Source organism: Pseudopipra pipra, chromosome 25 (assembly GCF_036250125.1).
Source record: "Pseudopipra pipra isolate bDixPip1 chromosome 25, bDixPip1.hap1, whole genome shotgun sequence".
NCBI classification, from domain to species: Eukaryota; Metazoa; Chordata; class Aves; order Passeriformes; family Pipridae; genus Pseudopipra; species Pseudopipra pipra.
In genome coordinates, this window is record NC_087573.1 from 3,308,506 (window position 1) to 3,324,069 (window position 15,564).

The 15,564-nt window shown below is 51.6% G+C and overlaps 1 protein-coding gene across 1 annotated transcript; it reads right to left on the reverse strand.

Moving 5' to 3' along the window:
• Window positions 1-2,544: 2,544 nt before the first annotated feature.
• On the reverse strand, window positions 2,545-8,673 carry GUCA1A (guanylate cyclase activator 1A). Its single transcript, XM_064635931.1, has 4 exons — window positions 7,368-8,673; window positions 5,140-5,289; window positions 4,502-4,592; window positions 2,545-4,145 (listed from the first exon to the last, which is right to left on the reverse strand). The coding sequence occupies exons 1-4, from the start codon at window positions 7,563-7,565 to the stop codon at window positions 3,988-3,990; spliced, it is 597 nt and encodes a 198-aa protein (XP_064492001.1). The 5' UTR covers window positions 7,566-8,673; the 3' UTR covers window positions 2,545-3,987.
• Window positions 8,674-15,564: the final 6,891 nt, after the last annotated feature.

A 15,564-nucleotide genomic window follows, 5' to 3' on the forward strand; every position in this document is an offset into this window, starting at 1 on the left:
GGGCAGCTGGGGCTCAGTGGCTGCCCAGAGGGAAGGTTCGTGTCCAGGTCATTCCCAAAGCACCTGTGTGCAGCTCTGCCAGTATGGAAAAATTCCTTAAAATTAATTTCTTTCTTTCTTTTCTTTCTCTCTTTCCCTTTCTTTCTTTCTTTCTTTCTCTTTCTTTCTTTTTCTCTTTCTTTCCTTCCTTCTTTCTTTCTTTTTTTTCCTTCCTTCCTCCCTTCCTTCCTTCCTCCCTTCCTTCCTCTTTCTTTCTCTCTCCTTCTTCCTTCCTTCCTTTTCTCTTTCTCTTCTCTTCTCTTCTCTTCTCTTCTCTTCTCTTCTCTTCTCTTCTCTTCTCTTCTCTTCTCTTCTCTTCTCTTCTCTTCTCTTCTCTTCTCTTCTCTTCTCTTCTCTTCTCTTCTCTTCTCTTCTCTTCTCTTCTCTTCTCTTCTCTTCTCTTCTCTTCTCTTCTCTCTCCCTTCCTTCCCTTTCCCTACTATCCTCCCTTCTCCTTTCTCTTCTTTCTGTTCTTCCTTTTCTTCAAAGGAAAAAGCTCCTCGGAACTATAGGAAGTATCTCACACGCATCACCCTCAGATATCCTGTATTTAAGGCAGCCTGCTGGTGTTCTGGGATCAGGGCTGTGCTGCAGGAACAGGGGATCAGCGATGTGCAGTGGAAAAAAGACCTTTGGAAGTCTGAGAGCGAGTTTTGTGCCATTTCTTTGCCTTTTGGGTCTCCCGCCCCACCTCTCGGGGATACACGAGGGGATGTTTCTGCCGTTTCAGCTCATCATCGCCTTTCCCTCTGATTTTGGGATGGGCCGGGCCCATCCCGGCGGATTCCCGGGATTCCCGATGGAGCCGCCAGGGGGCGCTGCCGGACACGGGAGCGGGACCTCGGGGAGCGTCCAAAGGGCTCCCAAAAACCAGGGACAGGGAGGGTTCGCTCGGGCAGGCAGGGACAGGACGGGCGGGAATGGCCGCGAACCGACACGGGGGAGACTCAGAGCAGATATCAGGGAGGAATTCTTTACTGTTCACTGGCATGGGCTGCCCCGGGAGCTGCCCCATCCCTGGCAGTGTCCAAGGCCAGGTTGGACGGGGCTTGGAGCAACCTGGGCTGGTGGAAGGTGTTTTTCAAGCATTGCAAGGGGCTGCCCAGGGAGGTGGGGGAGTCCCCATCCCTGGAGGTGTCCAAGGAAAGCCTGGATGTGGCACTCAGAGCTCTGGGCTGGGGGACAAGGTGGGCATCGGGCACAGGGTGGAGCTGATGATCCCAGAGGTCTTTTCCAACCTTAATGATTCCATAATTCTGTGCCCACCTCATCACAGGGGAGTTGGACTAGGTGACCTTTAAACGTCCCTTCCAACCCAAACTGTTCTATAACTCTATAATTTTAGTGCAGCTACAGCTCTTCTGAACAAACCTGGCTCCAGGGGCTGGTCCCAGGTCACCCCAAAGCAGAGGCAGAGCTGGGACCTGGGGTCAGACCTGCAGTGTGGCCGTGCAGCCTCCCAGGCCCATCCCTCCCCAAAAATCCTCCCCCACACTCCCCAGGGAGGCTGTGCTGCCTCCCAGCACCAGGGACATTGTCACAGGGGTGAGCAATGTGCCTGTGGCACCTCAACAGCCACCACTATTTGGAAATAAATTAATTATGCATGAGCTGGGGCCAGGAGAGTCACAACATTAGTTTCTAATTATTTCTTATTTGCTTTCTTAGAGGCTGAAAAAACATCCTTTGGAACAGAGACACTGAGGTTTGAAAGGTGTCTTTGGCCTGCTGGCAGTCCTGACACAGCCTTTTTAGAATAACTTTGTCTTTATAAATAGAACTTGGGCTTGTCAGAGCTGCTTTTTGGGTGCAGAGGAGGGGCTGGAGCTCAGCTTAGCTCCCTCCTTGTGCTGTAAAGCCAAAGTGCTGTAAGTTTTGTGCTGGTCATTTGTGGGGGAGTTAATTGTGCTGCAAGAAGGAGTGTTACACACTGAGTAAACAGCTCAGCCCACCTTTAATAAGCAGTTGCAGCTTCTCCCTCTTGCACTGGTGTGAGTGGACAGGTTGGCCCATCAAAGGGTTCCTTTCCATGGTGTGTTTCTGTGCCTGACAACAACCCCAGAGCCTGAACCTGCTGCTCTGTTTGGGTGGGAAATAGGGCAGGAGGGAGTTGTGGGGCTGCAAGGAAGGAGGAAAACAGGATGTGCCTGGAAATGTGGGTGGGTAAAGCAGAGCTCTGGAAGAAACAGTTGTAGGACTACCCAGGGGGTGGTAGTTTTACTAAAGGTTTTACTAAGGGTTTTACTAAAGGTAAAACTACCTGACGATGCAGATGAGGTACAGAAGAGCAGGCAGCACCCATGGGATGCAAGAACCTGGGAGCAGCTCCTTTTCTACATTGATCCTGAAGAAATCAGACTTCTCCCCACAGCTTGTGCCTGTTCTTGTAAAAGAACTATTTTAATAAAGTCAAAACAAAGGGGTTTTGCACTTGCATGAGCCAGTTAATCTGTCCCGCTGGAAAGAGAAGGATTGATTGAAAGACAGAAGCAGCCCAACCTGGAATAATGTTGTAAAGCATCTTTATTAGTTCACTACAAGACTGGAAGTACAAAAGCTTCCAGGCAAAGCACTGCCCAGTGAACGAGACGCACAGGAATAACGCTCAGGAGGTTGCAAACACCCAGTGCTAAACAACAAGACTTTCAGCTGGGCAAGAAACCCTTCCTGGTGTCCTGTATTGCCTCACCATGCCTGAAACTTGCTCCCATCAGACGGGGAAGCTCCTCTCCAGGAGCAGCCAAGGCTCAGCCCCGGCTCAGGGAGGGGGGGTGGGCTGGGCAAGGCTGCAGCTCCCACAGCCACCCTTGTGCGTGTGCGGGGTCCTGGGGGCAGCCCCTGCTCATGGCACGAGGCTGCTGGGCCCCAGGGGCGCTCTGAGAAGGGGTTTTTTACTCCGTGGGGGACTGTGTGTGATGCCATGTCAGAGGTGATGGGACCCAGGCTCAGGTACCGCGGATGCTCGTGGCGCGGGCGCCGCACTCGCCCGCCTCTAGCAGCTCACCCACCCCTCCAAAATGCACGCAGGCTTTGGGGTTAAAACCACCTTGATGCTCAAGTCTAACTCACAGGGCAGTTGGATTTTGCTGTCCAGGTGGTAAAATGTGCAGGAATATTCCTACAAACGTGCAAAGCTTCTCCTTCTCAGGTTACTGCTGTTGCAGTACTTATGTCTGGTTCTACTTGCCTGGAAGTACTTATTACTTCCAGATACTTCAAGGAGAAAAATGCCCTTAAAGTCCAGGTGGTTGTTAAAAAAAGGCACCATTCGATGTTTTTAATGCTTTTAAACAAAGAAAAGCCACTGCATTCACCCCTCCCCTTTTTCTAGCTCGTAAATGTTTTTACCTTACATTATCACTAATCATTGCTAATAATAAATCAAAGAACAGGTGACCAAAAATGGTGACTGCTTGCTCTGGAAATATAAACGGGAGGGGAAGGTTTAGTTTTGCTTTTCTAGGACCCCTCTCACTGGGGCCAAGTGCAGGGCAGCCCTGGGGTTTGTCCCCTGCCAAGGCTGCAGAGGCTGGTGTTGGCCACAGCCTAAATTTTGAGGTGCTGTCTGTGTGTTCTCAGGCTGCACAGCCTCGTGCTGCTCCCCTGCCTGGGGAGGTGACATTGTCCCCCCACTCTGCTCGACAGCAACATCCAGAGGGCCCTGCACAGCTCAGGGCTCGTGGCAATCCGGGGTGGGGGGAGTGTTTTCCATGTGTCCACATCCCCTCCTTGCAGCAGCTTTTCCTCTAGCGCCGGGCAGGGCCCCCCGGCTCCCCCAAACCATCTGCCGGGGGAGCGGCACCTTCAGAGCAGGTCCTGGTCCCTGCACTAACAGGGTAGCCTGGCCACACACTGGCACTGGGACAGTTCACCAGCTCCCACAACCACGACACGAGTTAATAATGCAAGGGGGGAAAAGTGGAGGCGCAGGGAGAGCGTCCCAGGGGGTTACTTGTCAGCCGCTGCCTCCTCCAGCTCGTGCGGGTTCTTCCCGTCGTTCTGGATCAACCGGACGATGTGTGTCAGGTCCAGGCTGCGGGTGAGGATGTCCAGCAGCATTTCATCCTTCTGCACGCCCTCCATGAACTCTTCCAGGGACAGCTCACCTGCGGGAGCACGTTCAGGAAGGGGCTGTCAGATCCTGCAGCCTCTCTGATGGTGTCGCAGCAGCCCCCCCCCAGCAGTTGTACAGACTCTAAGTTTGGGGTCTTAAATATGTGAGTTGTGCACCCCAAACCCCGCCACAGATCCCCACCCTGCCAGTAGGACAAGGGGCAGTTTGCAGTGTCCCCTTGGGCCAGCTGCAGCCCACAGAGGGCACAGGGAGCTCAACCTTCACGGAGAGCCACCCTCTGCCAGCTCTCCCCATATCCTGGTGTTTTGGGACGCCCAGCACCTGGAATTGCTCTGGCAGGTAAGGGGGAAGGTGGGAGCATTGGAATTGCTTAGGGAAGTCCCTCACCATCTCCATTTATGTCGATTTTGTCGAACACCATGTCTGTGAACTCCTCAGCCGACATCGTTTCGTTGCAGCGGTTGATGGCTCGAATGGCCTGGAGGGAACGAAGGACACAAGGGAATTACTGAGTGCTCTGCAGGTTGTGTATCCATCAGCACAAGTGGCCAAGGGACCTGAGACACCAGAGACCATGAGAGGCTAAACTATTTTGCAGGCAGTTAGGTTTTGAAAGCAATAAGTCTTGTCTAAAAAAACCTGGAGTTTAAAATCACTTCCAAAGGCAGCCAATGCTTTACAAGATTTAGTGGCCATGCTGGGATAAACCAGGAGCTGCTCACCTCTGAAAACCCTTAGATTAAATTCAAGTGCTTATCTCAGTCCAAGTTTCAGTGGATGGGGTTAAACAGCCAGGAGAAGACCAGGGGCTGCTGTGTGTCAGAGTGTGCAGATGCCATGGGAGGTGTGGGATGTTGGAGACAGGTCCACCAGGGAGGACTGGCAGAGGACAAGCAGCAGGTTTGGCCAGTGCCTACTAATTTACCATGGAATTAGCTGGGTTGGAATGTTCCTCTTACAACCTCTCTGTCTACCTGCCTGTAATGACCACCTGTGATAGAAATGGAAAAGCTGAGCCCACTCACTTTGATGATGTTCAGCAGCTCTCCCCGGTCAATGCAGCCGTTCCCGTCCACATCATAGAGCTTGAAGTACCACCGAAGCTTCTGGTCCACCTTCCCTTTCAGGACCAGGCTCAGAGCTGCCACATATTCCATAAAATCTATGTAGCCATCCTGAAAGCAGAAGGTTAGAAGCTAAGATGAGATTAAAAGAAGAGAGTCAGGCAGTGTGTGATTTTCCTGGTCACTTCTGGAGGTCCCTGCTGGAACTGGTCCCCACTGGTGGCCTCCACCTTGAGACAGGGGCTTGTGGAGCACAGCAGAGGGCAGGGGGGTGGGGGTCCCCTGCATGCCCAGTGGTTAAAACCAAGGCTCCATGTTAATCTGTGCAGAGCCATTACAGAATTAGAGAATCACTGAAGTTAGAAAAGGCCTCCAAGATCATCAAATCCAACCTCGGACCGTTATTTGTTGGGAAGGAATGAACTCAGTGGGTGTTCCTGGCTTGGGCACTAAGGAAGCCTCCAAAGCCTGTGCTCAGGGAATCTCTTTATGCAAAGCAGTGGTAATTCAGGGGTCAAAGAGGCACAGGCTTATGCAGATGAGTCCTGGTGGATTACACAACCTCATCCTGCCTGCACACATCTACAGCTCTTTTCTGCTGCAAGGGGGTCTTGGATGAAAAAATCCCAGAGAGGAATAACATGAGGAGTCACCCCAGCATGCTGGTGACATCTGGGCCTAGATGCTGCTCTATGCTCCCTGTGCCATTTCTGTATTTGCTTCACATTTGGTCACGTCAGAAGCACAAACACTTTTATCTTTGACTTTCCTCCGAGGTGTTTGCCCACCTCCAGCTCCTGCCATGGCATCAGGAGACCTTCAGCTGGACCCACAGAGGGCTCGCTCCCAGGGCTGTGGATCACTGCAGAGCTGCTGGGATGAGCTCCCAGGTCACCAGCCTGCCTCCAGACACTGCCCATGATGGTCACAGCTCCTGTAAGCTTTGCTGAAGTGCCTCCTGCCCACCACAGAGCATTGCCATGACCCTTGGAAGGAAACTGGCACGTGGGACGTGGCACATACCTCCCTGGAAGTGCTCAAAAGGATGTGGCACCTGGGGATGTGGGTTAGTGGTGAACATGGAGGAGCTTGATAATCTTAGAGAGGTCTTTTCCAAGCCTAATGATTCCATCATTCTGTACTACCAACCAGGGACAGGTCATTAGAGCATAAGCCAGGGTTTTGTCAATGAACAAAGCCACGGCTCCGCCGGCCGGTTCAGGAGGAGATCATCTGCTTTATCCCACTGCTGCAGGAGCCAGATTAGGTATAAATAGCTGCTAAGCCCCATTCCCAGCAGGATTTCCAGTGCATCAATTCCCTTTTCAGGCATGCATTGAAACATGGGGCAGTGAGCAAGGTAAAGGCCAAGGCTCAAGCAAACACCTGAAGGATTTGGGGCCTGATTTGCATTTTTTTCAATGGGATTAAGGCCATTAAAGCCTTTGAGTTGCAATAAAACATATTCCTCACCTCACAGGAGGCGCAATTTCAAATCATTTGCAAGTGAAGGAGGATGTTGTTTCCTCTCAGAGACTCAGCATCCAGCTGCTCTTCTGGCAGCACTCCCAAACATGTCCAGGTGCTCCAGGACTGCCCCGTTCTGGGGGTCCAGCACAGCAACAGCCCGAGGAGCAAAGCCTCCCTCCCCACAGGGAACAAAGGACCTGAGCTCCTTATCACAGGGGACAGAGCACATGGCAAAAAAAAATCAATGAAACTAATCCATTTATAATTTAAAGCAATGCAAAACAGACCTGATCTGTTCTGTAAACTGTGGCTCGTGGCTTGGGAACTCGCTGTCTCTGCATGAATGCAGCCCTTGTTCTCACACCACTTGTTCCTTACTGTCACAACATTTGATACTTAAGGATTAAAGGGCACTTCATTTTAAAGGGATCACAGCCTGCCAGATAAAACCCCACTGTTTTAATCACTTAAAACCAAAAGGAAAATATCAGCTCTGGGAGAAGTCTGCTTTCTCGCAGAACAGGCAGCGGGCGAAGGGTTTTTTGCTGGCATTTTTCACCTCCCAGAACTGATTTTGCAATTTATGAGGCCACAGAAAATCAGGCTGTGCATACTCAGGACGTTTTCAATATCACACACACCCAAACACACCGCGGGGGATCACAGGGAGCAGAGCACAGCCCATCCCAGCGCAGCTGAGCGGGAAGGACAATATTTACCTTATTGAAGTCAAACGTCTCAAACATTTGCTCAACGTATTTGTTCGCTGAAGGACTCAGGTTTTTCAAGCCAAAAAACTGTTTGAACTCGTAGAGGGTGAGCTGGCCAGAAGGACACTCTGTCATGAACTTCTTATACCACTGGTGGCACTCGGTGGTGCTGAGCTCCTCCACGGTTTTCCCGTCCATGTTCCCCATCTCCACACCGAGGGCTGGTGGCTTTGCAGCCAAAAAAAAAAAAAAAAGAGGTTTTGTGAAGCCTGAGAATAAAAATTCTCAAAGTTCTGCTTCTTGCCTTTGAAGTTCAGATGCTCCCAGCACTCTGCAGGGGTCACAGTGTCAGGGAGAACCAGCTGCCTGGTGCGAGGGCTGTACCAATTCCGTGGTGGATGCAGAAGACGCGTCCTCCCGGGAAAACTCAAAAGCACAAAACCCTCTTTGGGCAAGAGGGTGACATTTAAGTACCCAGCAAATCCCTGCCCAGCCAATGAGGCTCAGGGGGGTGTCGGGCTCCTGCCAGGCATTAAGAGTTCAGGGTTAAAATAGAAAAGAGGTAAAATGGGGAAGTCTTGCAGATTACAGGCCCAACAGGAGCTTAGGAGGTGGAATTTTCTCCTTGATGATCTAATCTCTTAATCCACTTCATTTATCATTGGGGGGGCGTGGGGGCAGACATCACATGAAAAATAAGTTTTACACCAAAATCAGAGTAAGAAGAAAGAGAGAAAACCACTCAGAATTCTCTGTGCTGTTACTGCCTTTTTGATTTCCCTTCAGCTTGATCTGCCAGAGGATTCCAAACAGGGCTCTAGAGCCTGAAATTCAGGGAGGGGGAAGTACCACGTGAGCTCCTAGAAGAGATGCTTCTGAGGGTAAATTTGGTGTGCTGAGATAAATATAGAAACATAATTGCTTTAAATGGTAAAGCTTTAAGTGCTTTCATTGCCAGCACCAGGAAGGTGAAGGTGCCTCCCCCCCCTCAGCTGCAGGGTCCCAGTGTTCAGTCTCCCTGGTTCTGATAGTTGGGTGTTTTCTCCTCAGAATTGTCCCACACTCTGCTCATCCCGGGAGTGTGTCCTGGTTGGTGCATTACCAGAACTTGGCTGACACCAGTGGAGTTAAATGCAGCTCCAGTTTTCATTTGTGATGAATTACCACGAAAAAATTCTCCGTGTAAATATGAGTAACAACAACCCAGAGGAGAAGGACGGGGGGATAAAATACAGAACACAGCACGAGCCAAATCCTCCACTAGGATGTGACTGCTGGGTCTCTGCCCACAGGGAGTTCATCCCATAACACACATTTTTTTATATCTAGCAAGTTTAAAGACTTATCTGATGACTAAAAGAGCCCAACTCTTGCGTGGTTCAGAGCTCAGCGTTGCGTACGCGCGGAAGCGAAGTAGGAATAACTCTGCTAAAACAGGCAGGATTACACAAGCGTAAAACAGTTATGAAAAGGGAATTAGGCTGAGGAAGATAATTGGATGTGCTAATTCTGCACTCACCGCCAGGTCCCCATCGTGCAAGAGGAACCTGGGCTCTGATCCAACCCCACAGGGGACACGGCTGGAATAGCCCCGGAGCACAGAGAGGGGCTGCAGGACTGAGGTGTTCAGCAGCAGCAGGAATGTTGTGCATTAAAAGTGGATACAGGCTCACCGAGTGTTTCAAGAAGCACTTGATGATGGTGTGTCCGCTTCTCTAGAGCGGGCAGTGCAAAAGCTGAACTGCTTTTGCTGCCTTCTGGAATGTGTGCCACAAACAGGACATGCTTTTCCAGTCACTGAGAACACCACTTTGCCTGAGCCTGGGAAAGCCGAGTGAAAGAAAATGGCCTTTCAAAGAAGGAGCAGAATTTAGAGGAGCTGGTGAAATGAGAAGCTGGCTTCAAGCTGAGAGAGCTGGGAAGAGAAGGTTGTGTGGAGGCAGAGCAGCCCTCCAGTATCTGAAGGGGCTGCAAGGGAGCTGGAGAGAGACTGTTCATCAGGAATTGGAGTGACAGGACAGGGACTAGTGGGTTCAAACTGAAAGAGGGGAAATTTATGTCAGATATTAGAAAGAAACTCTTCCCTGTGAGGGGGTGGTGAGCTCCTGGCACAGGCTGCCCAGAGAAGCTGTGGCTGCCCCATCCCTGGAAGTGTCCAAGGTCAGGTTGGACAGGGCTTGGAGCAACCTGGGCTAGTGGAGGGTGTCCCTGCACATGGCAAGGAGTGAAACTAGATTGGCTTTAAGGTCCCTTCCAACCCAAACCATTCTGTGATTGTATGAAACCTTCCCAGGTTTTGCAGCCTGTGCTGGGGCCGGGCTGGTGCAGATGAGCTTGGCTGGGTGGCCACTCACTCAGTGCCCTGTGCTGCTGACACCCAGTGCCTCTGCACGAGCAGCTGCCAGTAAACGACAGGACAAGTTGGACCGGGTTTTTAGAGCAAAATCCACACTGCATATTTCTCTGGGGAGCAGTGACACAGCCTCAGCACCCACCCCTTGGCTCACGTGTTCGCTGCTTGTCATAACTCAGACACCAATGGAAAACTGAAGTCACACCGGTTGCTGGTTTCATTGTTTGGGCTTTATTGTTTGGGCTTTACTGCTTGGGCTTTATTGCTTGGGCTTTATTGCTTGGGCTTTATTGCTTGGGCTTTGCTGCTTGGGCTTCCCTGGTCCTGACTAGAGCTTTTTGCTACGGAAGGGTCTCCATTTGCGAACGTCGGCAGGTTCCAGGTCCGTTTGTATCTTGCCATGGGTGGTGTCCTCTCGGAACTGGTACCCACAGTAGGGCCTCTGCACGGTGTAGAAGGGGCAGTACGAGTTGGAGAGTGTCCGTCGGTAGAAGACAAAGTTGAAGGAGCTGAGGGGACGTCCCCCAGTGTGGACAACAACTGGAACGAAGCGACTGGCCAAAGGCTGGTCCTGCTGCTGGTGTGCTGCAGAGGGCTTGTTCTTTGGGCTGGGCTGTGTGCTGGAGAGCTCCTGCCTTGCTTTGGTCTTCTCCATTCCCTTGGGTCTCGTGTGGTCTTTGCCGGGGGCTTCTGGTGTTTCAGCCGCCTGTGGCTGAGCCCTGGAGATTCCTGCTTATCCTCTGGGGCACCTGAAGCTTTGCAGAAACATCCTCCCTGTGGAGCAAAAGAGCCAGACAAAGGCATTGTAATATTGCCCCCATGCTTTGCCATCTTCATCAGTGCTTAAGGCCCCAGTGCAAGAGTTGTGTAGTGGTGGCCAAACCCAGCAAGTTAAACAGACAAGGAGGGCTTTTTACATTACAGTGTAAATGATGAGAAGTCAAGTATTTACATTTCTTTAGCTAAAAATCTAAGGTGGTGCTGCATAAAGAGAAAGGGAGTTAAAAATCCTGTGATGTTCTGGAAATATAAAAGCAAATTACTGGAAACAAATGCTGAGGGGATGCACATGATGAGACAGGAAGGACTTGATTCTCTTGACTGGCATTTCAGCTGGTTATTTGTAACTGTGCAGGGTGAATATAAGGTGCTTCACAGTTTCTGATGTTCCTGCTCTCAGTCTGACCTGGCTCACCCCTTCATCACTTTTAGGGGACACTGTTTTCCAGCAGAGCCCCAGTCCCAGATCAGAGCCTCAGCTGTAACAGCTGTACCTGACAGCAGCACACACTCCTTGGAAAGCCTTCACCAAACCCCAGCCACGGCAAAGGAGGCAGGAAAATGGTTCAACACAATCTGACCCACCAGGTAATGGGACACAGCAGTGATGGCAGAAACCTGACACTGCCCTTTAGAGCCTGAGCATCAGCTCAGCAGCTCCAGGGGCCTCTGCAGAGACCTCCCACCACCCCTCTGGGTGAACGTGAACGGCTCCTGCTGAGCCTTTAAGTGGGTTTCCCCCCCTGAAACACGAAGGCACAGCATGGGGGACAAGGACAGCACAAACAGCCTGTTTTGCCCAAGCATTTGTAAGAACCCTTTGCAGAGGAGGGGGTGTGGACGTGCCCCAAGACACACATGGGGCTGAGTTGTGACCCACTGCTGCTCCAAGGCTGTGCTTGACTGCCAGGATATCTCTGCTGTTACCTAAGCATGACTCAGTTGTCTTGCTTTCATTGACGACACCTCTGTGCGAATGGAAACTGGCTCTTCCCTCAGCAATTAGCCACTTTACTCCTGGCTGTTCTAAATAAACACTCTGCTTTCTGCTTATTTTTAACCTTGTAAAGAGGTTTCCCAGTTTCCGTGACGTACTCGGTGCTCTATTTCCGTTCCCTGGCTCCTAAACCTATTAGCAGGGGAATGCCCACAACTCTGCAGATTGTTTAGGAATCTCCTTCAAGTCTTAGAGGGGAATCACCAGACCCCTACAGGTTCACCACCTCTTCTTGTCATTCCTTTCTCCAGGGTCATTCATTTCTCCAGCACCCGCAAGGCTGGAGCTCAGGACACGGGTTATTTCAGCAGTTGCTGTCACAAGGAAACCTCAGTCCATTTTTTTTCCCCAGGGAATAAAATAAGAGCAGATTTTGTACCACTGCAGTCCTTTCAGTGTGGTTTGTGTACCCCTGCACTTAGATCTGTTCAGCAATGATTTTATATTCACACACATGCACGCTGAGAGCTCGTGGACATTCTCTCTTTGGAAGGGACAAGTACACACACGACTGTGCTGCTGCTGCTGCACCCACCCAGTGGGGAGCACTAATGTCATTAATCCCACGTACTTGGGGTGTGGAGGGGAGGCTGTAGCTCCTGTGACAACCCAATTGCTAAGTCATGTAGATGCCTTCGAGATGGGCAAGCCTTGCTGGGCAATGGAGACCTGACAGTCATTTCCAGTGACGGGCAGATACCAAGCCTGGGAGTGCTGAGCTTTGGGCTTTGCTCTTGTGGTGGGGCTCATCTGCCCTGGAGGTTCCTGCTTATCCTCTGGAGCACCTGAAGCTCTGCAGAAACATCCTCCCTGCCCATGTGAATGCACCTGCTTACGTGATCACTGCCTTGGAGGGGAAGCACCATCTTAATGCCCACAGCACTATTTACGGCACTGCCAGCGCTCCGTGCCTGAATGAAGAGTCCCACGTAATCCTGCTGCACCCACTCATACATTTAATCCCTCCCAAACTGTCTGTTGTCTATCAAAGAAAATCCCACGGGAGGGGTCACAGGGAGAAGGTTGGTTCAGCAACCAAGGAAGCTCGGAGGGCTCAGCCGGGCAGGCGAAGCGTTCCCTGGGCGGCTGCCGGAGCCCTGCCTGGATGCCAGCGCTGCCTGTCTCCTGCAGTTCCTCTCCTGTCCCTCTGGAGCCACCCCAGGAGCCACCCCAGGAGCCACCCCAGGGCTGTGACGTGCGGTTTGCTCTGAGCTCTCAGCCCCACGGGGGCAAAGCCGTCTGACGGCAGCAGCGGGATTTGCGCAGCGGGGAAGGGATGAGGCACCACAGTGACATCAGCGGGACCTTTTCGCCCTGGTCACCCTCAGGGCAAGGACCTTCCAGACCCCTGCCCTCAGGATGGGGACATGGTGAGAGCTCTGAGCCTGGAGCACCCACCTGTGAGGTTCTCTCCCCGGTGGGGACCCTGGAATGTGGGGCTGTCTGGGGGGGGAGGCAGGAGGCAGCACTGGCAGGGTGGGTAGTGCTGGTTGTCAGGGCTGTCAGGGCCATTGTGACCACAGGGGCCATTGTGACCACGGGGACCATTGTGATCACAGGGACCATTGTGCCCACGGGGGTGTCACCAGGGTGGTGGATGTCACAGGGGTGCCCAGGTTGAGCAGGGCTGCTCGGGCAGAGGGTGCAGAGGAGGGGCTCAGCCACGGGCATTAGGATTTACACCCAGTGGGAACCACCCAGGGTGCCCTGCTGGCCCTGCCACCCCCACTGAAATGGGGCCCTGGCAGCAGGGACCCCCTGCCCCCATTGACAGAAGTTGGTTCTCTTTCCACAGGTGCTGCTCTGCAGCTACACATGGGAGTTTCTCTTCCCATCCCTCCTGCCCTCCCTCCCTCCCTCCTCCAGGTCCCTCTGGAGCCACACTCGCTGCACAATCCCTTCGCCCACCTGCGAGTGCGGCAGGGAACGATCCACATCTGCAGCTCCTCACCCTTGATGCAAAAGCAGATTGTTCTGGGGTGTTTACCCGTGTTAGGATCAAAGGCAGCCTCACACCACGGCGTGTTACATCAGAGCAGTGCTCACATGGCCATTTCTCTGCTATAAAATCTGCTGGAGATCTTCCAAGCGCTTGCCCGAGCTTCGTGCCCAGCCCAGCCCACCAGTCCCTTCAGCTGTGTGGCCTCAGTCACTGAGTGGCAGTTGTCCTTCCTTAAAAATACAACCAAACTGGGCAACTTTCCCATGTCTCTGCATGCACTTCACAGAAGTCCCCCTGCCCAGCAGCACACCCAGCACGCCCTTCATGCTGGTCCAGGCCTCTTTTCTGGACTTCTGAGGGGAGGTCTGTGCTCTTCTGGGAGGTGGAAGGCAAAGAACAAACACCTTTCATCTGGAACAAACAAATGGGAGTGTGCACATGAACCCTGGCAGAATTGTTTAGCAGCTGGTGTTCCCTGGGATAATAAATTCACCTCAAAACACACATCCCTTCATGTTGTGAGGGTGATTTTTTCCTACGCTCACCGCCCAGGGTGAGGCACAGGCATCGCTGGTGGGGTGGCACGGGCAGGGCTCTGGCATCCCCCCACCCCTGGGGCTCAGGAACACCTCGGAGCAGTGGCAGGGAGCTGAATCACACCTTCCTGCTCCCACAGAGCACCTCTGCAGCCCTGCAGACACTTTGAAGTCTCTTTGCTCTAATGAGACTTCGTGGGACACCTTTGTGCACGAGCCCAGGCTTTTTCATTCCATGGAATTTTATTGGCTTCGCTTCTTCAAACAGTTCCTCTTCTCCTTCCCCTTTTCCATGACTGTGTCTCTGTATTTCCTGTTTAATTTGCTCAGTTGAGGCCTGTGGATATCAGTGAGCACTTATGTCTTGACTACCTTGCAGAGATATCACATCCTTTGTCTTTCCAGCAGTGGGCAGGTCCCTCATTTCACCTGATTTCTGCTTTTGAGACGTGCCAGTGAATTTTCTGAAAACGCCAGAGGTTGGATCCAATGACCCCAGAGGTCTTTTCCAACCTAATCTATTCTGTGACTCTGTCTGGAGCTCAGCAGGATCGGTTCCCTCAAGGAGCTGGTTCCAGCACTGCTGTTTCCATCCTATCACCCCTCTTCCCTGCAAGCAGGGATAGGAACACTATCCCTTTTCCTGCCATCCTGGCCAAAACGGGTCCCTGTGGTGTGTCCCAGGGCAGGTGTTTGAGGAGCATTTCCCTGCCCTGTCTCACACAGAGAGCAGTTAAGATAACTGTCACAAAGGGTGCCAGTCCCACTAATTGCAGGCCTCCTGCTCGGCACAAAGCCACCCCTTCGGCGTCACCTGCCGCTCCTCCAGCGGATTTTGGGAGCAGCAGGAGCAGGCTGACCCCTCCCAGCCAGGAAGATCCCCCTCGATGGAGCTGCACATCTGCAGCCCAGGTTAAACTCCCTGGAAAATCCCCGAAATTATTATAGCCCCTATACCACAACCACAGCATTGAGTTCTAACTTTTTAACTCTCCTTTTCCTTCCCCATTTGCCATTCATGTTAATTCACTTTTATTTAAGCACTGCCTGGCAGCTTGTGCCATGATTTTCCTTTTGTGCCAGGATTTTCCTTTTAGAATATCACAACAGTGCTGATTTTTCGCTGTTCATGGGGGATTTAATATTTTACCCTAATTTGTACTTTAAGGCAAAAAAAAAAAAAAAAGATGCTTTTCACAAGAAAAGCGTAATTCCAAAGTGATTAAATAAATTATATTTATCACTGAAAAAAAAGAAATTTATATCATTTTGACTCTAAAATGTGGTGGAAATAGAAATAGATACAAGATGACCTGAGCCTGAAGCTGGGAGCTGAGTTTCAGAGTTAATGTTTCCACAGCTATTTTGGGTTTAAAGTTCTCCAGAATCCCCTGCATTTGTTAATAGCCAGCGTTACTCATTAACTCTCGATTTTTGCTTGCCTGACTCAAAAAATCATGAGCAATGCTAGAAATTTGCTTTTGTACCTGAAACAAGAAATGATTTGGGGGTCAAGTCCCATTGCCTTGAAGCTTTTGCATCGAAACCACCCAAACCCAAAGAGCACTCGGGTCACACGGGGGGTTCCTGGGGCTGCA

Excerpts from the sequence above, each read along its gene's own strand:
- GUCA1A (XM_064635931.1), bottom strand. The coding sequence starts at position 7,565 with ATGGGGAACATGGACGGGAAAACCGTGGAGGAGCTCAGCACCACCGAG. Across the intron at positions 5,290-7,367 it reads AGACGTTTGACTTCAATAAG|GATGGCTACATAGATTTTAT; the intron begins GTAAATATTGTC and ends TTCTGCTTTCAG. Across the intron at positions 4,593-5,139 it reads AGCTGCTGAACATCATCAAA|GCCATTCGAGCCATCAACCG; the intron begins GTGAGTGGGCTC and ends CGTTCCCTCCAG.